This window comes from Diuraphis noxia, unplaced genomic scaffold (genome assembly GCF_037042655.1).
Source record: "Diuraphis noxia isolate RWA-SAM2 unplaced genomic scaffold, SU_Dnox_SAM2 contig0003, whole genome shotgun sequence".
Classification (NCBI taxonomy): domain Eukaryota; kingdom Metazoa; phylum Arthropoda; class Insecta; order Hemiptera; family Aphididae; genus Diuraphis; species Diuraphis noxia.
Genome location: NW_028301713.1, coordinates 28,705,233 through 28,713,307, shown reverse-complemented (window position 1 = coordinate 28,713,307; position 8,075 = coordinate 28,705,233). Strand labels below are relative to the sequence as shown.

Here is an 8,075-nt window from a genome sequence, read left to right as displayed (position 1 = left end):
ATTTCAACTGCAATTGAATTCCCAAAACTATAATTATTATTTAGCTGTTTCATAATTTTATTTCAAACACTAATGAAAGCGATTTTATTTTTTATACTAATGTGGGTTTACCCTACACACAATTTTATAAGTCAGTACGAACAAAGTACCTCACTGATTTGTTATCGACGGTTTAGGTGACAGTATTGACCAATTTCTATCAGGAACGACCAATGACTAGTTGTTGCAATTATTTTCTATTATAATTTATAGCACCTAAATGTATATTATATAATATATACTATTATAGTAATAATATCATATATAGTATATTATTTTTTTATCATATATTTTTAAAATACCTATGTCATGATTAACATTTAAAAGTTAAAATAATCATACATTTTAAGAGTTGGATACTTTATGGATACTTAATGGTTTTTGATCAAGGCCATAGATATTAAAACAAAATTTAAATAAAATACACATTTTAAAGGATTAGAGACTATATATTAATTTTGATATTGTTAATTGTAATTTGAAAATAATTAAATAATAATAGCATAGGTATTGAATGGGTTTTCAATTTTTTTTCGTATATACAATATCAGAGCCGCGTTTAATGGGTGGAAAATTTTATGGTGTTTGATGGGGTGGCAAATTTTTGAGGATCAACATAAAAAAAAAAAAAATAAGGGCAGCATATTTTAATTTGCACCCGGTCGGCAACATAGCTTAACGTGACAATGCAAAATACAGTTAGATACTTTAGATATTTTGATTGATCTGTATAACTAGATTTAAAATTTATTTTACATTATACATAAACAAAAAACTGTCTTATTTAATAATTATAGTTATTAAGTAATTCACGCTTAAGTTAGTGAGGTTTTACTATTAATGCATATGAAATTATTATAGAACTTTATCAAAAAAATAAATTTTAACTTGTTATGCAATGGTATTTTGTAGCTACTGTTCTTGTAAAAGACTCACTGAATGGAACAACTTAAATTCTACAGTTTTTACCATATTGATTTTTTTCATTGAAAATCTTAATCCTTTTTATCCTATAATCCTAATGTTATTTCAGAACATGTTTCCTATATGATTTAGTAATGTGAACGAAATACTAAAATCATCAATAGTGAAAATATTACATAATTATAAAATAAATACTTCTTGCCATGCTTTATGTTTATTAGTTATTACTTATATACAATTAGTAACAATGTACATTTTGTAAATACAATTTCAGTTATTATTCATCCGTTTCGTCGAGTTTCTTATAAGCGATAGGTTTGCCAAAGGATGGTACAATGCTTGTGGACTTATAATTGGGAATAGATGTATCATTGTTAATCTACAAAAATAAATTGAAAACGATTAGTGCATAATTTGTGGTAACCACATATCGTCTATCAAAGATACTTTGATCGTATACCTACCTTCTCAGTTGTGTCGTTCGAAACTTTACTTAAAAACACTAACATACTGCAGTAAGATATGTTTATGATTCCTACAGTTCTCATTAACCACGGGAATCCAAGGTTTTTCACGACTTGACCACCAAAAATAGGACCTTAAATCATAAATCACAGTAGACGTTAGCTCAAGTAAATAATATGTATGTATAATTATTAATACAGGTACAATATTTTCTATTATACATGGTAATACAATTATACAATTTTAAATAGGAATATAGAAGTAAGTACCTACACAATACTATTTAAACCAATTCAGTATTATATTTATTTATTTATTTAAAAAAAATTAAATGTATAACAAATAATCATGCCATTATGAAAACTGTACCTATTACTTACCAACGGAATATGCTAGACTGACCGCTGTTTGTTGAAGTGCGTATACCGATCCGTAATGTACGTTTGGATGTCTCGTGTCCACTAGATTTGCCAGCATGGGGACCAAAGCAGAGTCTACTATCCCTATACCCAGGCCCAATCCAAAATGTGGGCAAACAAGCCCTATTGTTGTTCTGGCAGCTGGAATCTTTTAAAACATTATGTTACGGGATGATAAATAATATTTAATCTAATACAGTATAAGTTATTAGCACCATTAGTTAGTCACCTATTTTACTAACACTGCTTGGTAATTATTACAAACTGTTAAATTAATTACGACGTAAAACTCACCATTATGGCAGATATGCCGACTAGCAGAGTTGCTAATATAGCCATTCTCCATTGCCCCATTGTGTACGACAATGTGCCAAAGAAATTTGTGCCAATCAAATAGCCAAGACTATCTGGAATGAAAACCGTGCCCAACTGCCATTTCTGAAATAATGACAACGTTGAAATAGCATCTAAGGTTTTCATCAAGTTCATTTTACTTCTGGATTTATGATTTGAATGAGCCAAATTGGTAAAAACGGTTCTAAAATAGCCATGGCAGATGATGTTAGACAAATAGAAAAAATGATTAACAGAATATACCCATCTTTTAAAAGATCTTTCCAGTTGCCATTGTTAAAGTGAGACTATTGAAAACAGAAAGGTTAAAACAATCGCAATTACGCAGTAGGTTTTAAACTAGGTTCTTATGATAATTGGTGTTGTTATACATAAAAAATTAAACAAACTTTAATTTAAAATGCGAGTAAAAATACAATACAATAATCTGATCATCCGGTCCTTAAATTAATAACTAAGACAATTTATTTGTTTGTATAGGTACATAATAACTAAATTATAAAAATAATAAAATACCTGATGTTTTTCATTACTTGTTTGTTTTAATTGCAATATCTCCTTGAATGAATTTACCTAATGAATAAAACAAAGGAAAATATGCATATATTTACTATTCGAACCACAAGATTAACCAAAGTCGTCAAATAATATTTTGAGAGAAATAGTTAAATAGTTAAAAGTAGGTATACAATAAAGACAAAAGTTAATATATAAAACCACGGAATTGTAGTTATCAAAATAGTGATTAACCAAACTCCGAAACGAAGAAGGATGATCATTTGTTATATACATATAACAATTGAAATGGAAGAGGAGGGAAGTAGAAAAAGCTCAAGAATTTTCCGAGGAGTATAAAATGTTATTTTCAGAGGACACAAAGCTGGGGCATGGTTTAGGGGTTCAACTAGATGATAAATGAGGGAACAAGTAGTTGAGATAATGAGAATGAATGAAAGCTGAATGTTTCTATAGGTAGGTGAAAGAAAAACGTCATATATATCTAGTTGATATTAAAAAAAAACTTTCGGTTCAAAATCATATTAATTAAGTGTTAGATAGTTATAAAATTGTATGATGGGAAAACCGATTTGTGTATCTTAACGAGTAAATTAAAAACATAATTATTTGTTATTTGGTACGAAAATGTGTGAAGTTGAAATTAACATTTTTGTAAAAACCATTTTAATTTAAATAACTCATCTATTCATCTATTCAACGACAATGTGTATATAAATTATATATACATATATCTAAAATAACGAAATCGTTTTACTGTTAATGCATCAATGTATCGTGGTTCTATGTTTGCATCATATTATATAAAAATAAGTATTGATTATCTTTAAAATTAATACGTATTTTATTTATTTTTATTTTTATTAGGTACAATAATATATGTATGTATATATGATATTTGTGATTGAGTAACAATATAGATATTAGATACTATTATATACATATTTATAGATTTTATTGTAATATTTTATTTTAGAAATTATAATATATTATGTGAAATACATACCTTTTGTACGAGATTAAAATTAAAAACGTAAAGTTGTAGACCTGAAAAATAAAATGTTTGTACTATGATTTTTATAAATTGTATGCGTATGTATAGTCTATATAATTGTTTGTATTTAAATTTGGTTTTAAACAAATCAAACCATTTGCGCTTTAAAGCTTGTATGTATAAATAAAAAAAATTACAGCTTAAACCCTTAAAGTTATTTTGGTAGGTGGTCTACTTTAGTATCATTGTTTTTTCTAGCTAGTTAACGATTTTAAATACCTATAATATATACCACGTATTTTAGATGATAAAGTTATTTAAATTTTTTTAATCACATTTACGTAAATACGTAGATGTAGTAATTATGTATAATACAATTTTAATTCTAACATCTATGTTTTTAATATGGAATTCAAGATTCCTCAGAAGTTTATTTTTACTGGAATTTTGACGTAGGTATAGCTTATAGCTTATACCGTAAAGCAACATTAATTTTTATGAATGACTAATTTCAAAATCTAACAACATTGGACTAAAGTACTGATTTTCCTCAGTATTTCTGACAATGATTGATTTTTTAAAACTTTGATTAACTGAATTTTAAATATCGAATGATTTACAGTCGGGCAATTTTTCAGAGCTGTCATACAGAAAATTATTTTCCGAGGTATTAAAATTACCTAATAACTTCAGCTATTACTAGTTATTTCGAGGGGTTCTAACTTTCTTTATTATTTATAAATAATATTTCTTTACATTTATACATTATTCTCTAACTTACCTAAATTTAATGTTATGGCACATATTATCACATTAAATGGTGTCGACTTGTCAACAAAATAGTAAAGTATGCCACCAAACGGATAACCAACTAATACACCTAAGGCAATGCTTCCCATGACTAGACCCATTACTTTACTGCGTCTTAAGTCTGATATATGATTTTGATCAGCAATTAAACACATACCTAGAATATAATTTGTTATATATAAATATCCAATGTACACATATCTATGTTAACTCAGTAGCAAGGTTTACCAGAAACACTGATCAATGCTGAAGCAGTGCCTTGAATACTTCTAGCAATTAGTAACGAAATGAAAGTCTCTCCATACGCAAACACTGCATTATGGAAAAAAAAAAATAGGTGTATACAACTAAACAACTTGGTTTTTTGACGTTATTTGTCTATTAATAAATTGGTTAATACATTTAAACAAATAACCATAAATTATTAACATATGCATTTTAATAAATTTTTCAATAGTTAGTATCATATCATAATGGTATTAAAAATGTACAATCTATATTTTCTTTTTATATTTATATTTTTAATAGTATGATATTATATAAAATTATAACATCAACATTATAATACTAGGGTTTATTTCTTATTTTGTGGGTTGTGTAGGTGTCTATTATTTTATTTTCATAAAATTGAATCTCGAATTGAATACCTTGTTAAACTTAATTTTAGTATGTTATGAAGTTAACTATCAGCTAGTTATTACAGATAAAATAATAATTGTGTTATTGTAATTATAATTTATCAATATTTTTACTTAAACTAGATGTTCCTCGGAAAAAAACTCCTCAATTAGCCTAAAAAACAAACTGATATTATACAAAACATTACTAAAACCAATAGTGGTCTTACGACATCTAACTATGGGGTTCTGCTAAGAAAACAAACGTCAATAAAATACGTTTTCAATCTATAACATTAAGTATGATAATAAACGCGCCTTTCTATATTTAAAATCATACATTTCACTCCGATTTCAACATCCAAACAATCCCAGAAGTAGCAAAATCATCCTACAAATTATTTCGCTCTCGACTAGCAAATCATTCAAACCCTTTGATCCTTACTCTTGATTCTATTAACATATCTAGAAACCCCCTGAGAAGGTTAAAAAGAAACTGAAATAGAGACCTAGTAACAATGTAAAAAAAAAAATTCAAATAAGCTATAAATTTAAGTTCCTCATTACATTACTATTACTGTTAGGTAAAATCCTTAAAATCATGTAAATTCACGTAAAAACACATTTATACCGCACATAACATGCTTACTGTAAAACTACTCTTACAGATTGTATATTTTCTAAAATAAATGTTAAAAAAAAATGTTTTTCTAGGGCCGAAGATTTTTAAATTTATAAATTTTAAATTGTATAATGTTTGCATACAGTTTATTAATAATTTAATATAACTATTGATTTAATACTGTATTATGAACTCTTGCTTCCTCATACCCAGAGACTTGGGAAATAACTTATTTCTGTTATTTTAATTACATCATAGCATTAATCTATTATTAAATAAATACCTACTATACTAGCTGGGAAATAAATAAATTTGATTTTCGTTATGATAAATAAAAAAATAAAAAATGAAATATATTTTTATAAAATTCATGTTTAAAATTTTATAATACATAACTATATTGTCATCCAATTATTATATATTTGTGACGTCGTTATTGACTGTTGCACAAGTGATCAGCTATAAATACATATTTTGTTTTGTAATTTATTATCTTTCAGATATTATGTTTATTGTAAATTTGAAGTCTATATTACAAACATTTTATAAATTAGATTGATTTAAAGTATCTATGTTACTTACAAACTGATACTATAATCAAAAGAATTGATCCAAGGAATATAGGTAAGTTGTATCCGACGTATGATGTTAAAATTCCCACCAAAGGATTCATTAACAACTGGACTATAGCTTTTGAAGATAACAAGACGCCTATTGCTTCGTTTTCATTTTCTAGTGTTTGCAATTTCATTTTGATCAATGAACTAAATTTGTTCGAAATCGTTATGGTATAAAATAAATATTAAGTAAAATGTATACTACATTACCTAGGAAGAAGTGGTTGATCTATTCTAGTTACGTTAGTTATAAAATCCGTTGTGTTGTTGATCCATTGTACGTATAAATGTTCTGGAATAATTGGCACTGTAATATATTTTACATAGGTTTAATATGTATGGCTAGATTAAAGTTAAATCAAACATTTATAATTATTTTATCTAATATATGATATGAAAAATAATTGTGTAGGTAGGTACAAATGGAATTCACTGTGGCGTTACGGATGAATTAATTCAATCTTGAATGTTCGAAACTATTTTTCAACAAATTTAATAAACTGCAAATTTTGTCATAAATCTAAATAGATTCAGTAAAAGCTGAACATAATATAAAAAGTTATTTTTCTTAAATATATTATTTTAAAGAATTGTTTCATAAAAAAATTAATTAATATGCTTCAAATTTGTTTTGAAGATTTAAATATATTCAATAGGTAGTACCATAAATTAAGGAATATTGCTTTGTTTTACATTAAATGTAAAATATAATGAAATTTATATTTTGAAATCAAATTATAATAACTAATTTAGTTGAGTACGGTGAAGGTGGTGTTCAATGCTTTGGTATTTTTTTCTATTTGCATAGATGTATAAAAATTAATAAAATTAAAAAAATATTTTGATATATAATTTTTATAAATATGCACATCATTTTTATATAACTTCTTCCATTGAAAATAACTGCGTGTCAGCGAAACTAGTATAAAATAATTACAATTTTAAATAATACATATTTTTCTTTGATAAATATTATGAAGTTTTGTTGAACGAAAACACAGTTTTTTATTTATGCTACGGATAAACGCATGCGTATGTAATACTTTGGCATTATCAGATATGTATAGTGTTTATTGCTAACTACATAAGAACATAATTATTTATATTAGCTCACCAACAACAGTCAAAAGTACATTGTCCAAAAACATTGATAAGTAGACAACAGAGATCACACCCAAATCGCTTTCCATAATAAATCGTGATAAGAAAGACCTGTAGATTTTAAACGTTATTATAATATAATAGGTATACACAGGCGGGAAATGACTCCAGTAATTTTAATTATATAAAAATTTAACACAACAAATTGTCAACACATAAATATAGGCGAAACATGTACTAACATTTTGAATATGTTTATATATGCAACTGAATTAAAAAAAATATATTACTAAAATATGATCACATTAGAGCCTAAGTGTTGCGCATAGATCGAACAACATGTAAATGTACTTCTGTATGGTTAAGTGTGCTTAAACTGGGGTTACTTGTTTTTCAAGAGTAGCTAGAAAAAATGATTTCCTGTCCACTGGATACTGCGTTGTCGTGGTAACATTCAATTTTATCGTCGCACATGCTATTTCACGTTCCGTTTTTTTTTATCTTTTGTCAACACCAATGGGTTTTAAATTTAGTACATGGTTACTGATCTCTGAACTTAATTTTTTTTTTTATTATCTCAATGTACAACAGTTCACA

At 26.3% G+C, this 8,075-nt stretch overlaps 1 protein-coding gene across 2 annotated transcripts; it reads right to left on the bottom strand.

Moving 5' to 3' along the window:
* Window positions 1-1,158: 1,158 nt before the first annotated feature.
* Window positions 1,159-7,845, bottom strand: LOC107173842 (putative mushroom body vesicular transporter portabella). 2 transcript variants are annotated; one of them, XM_015524547.2, is made up of 13 exons: window positions 7,721-7,845; window positions 7,492-7,589; window positions 6,588-6,684; window positions 6,343-6,524; window positions 4,750-4,833; window positions 4,493-4,678; window positions 3,724-3,764; window positions 2,718-2,774; window positions 2,342-2,488; window positions 2,142-2,285; window positions 1,809-1,995; window positions 1,428-1,561; window positions 1,159-1,342 (listed from the first exon to the last, which is right to left on the bottom strand). In XM_015524547.2, coding segments are annotated over exons 1-13 (1,461 nt in total). In that variant the 5' UTR covers window positions 7,723-7,845; the 3' UTR covers window positions 1,159-1,240. The 2 variants fall into 2 exon arrangements, with proteins under 2 accessions (XP_015380033.1, XP_089079123.1); XM_089222997.1 differs by lacking the exon at window positions 2,342-2,488.
* Window positions 7,846-8,075: the final 230 nt, after the last annotated feature.

Coding starts and splice junctions, on each gene's coding strand:
- LOC107173842 (XM_015524547.2), bottom strand. Junction 6,685..7,491: donor TGTACTTTTGACTGTTGTTG/GTGAGCTAATAT, acceptor AATATATTACAG/TGCCAATTATTCCAGAACAT. Junction 3,765..4,492: donor TGCCATAACATTAAATTTAG/GTAAGTTAGAGA, acceptor TTTATTTTTCAG/GTCTACAACTTTACGTTTTT.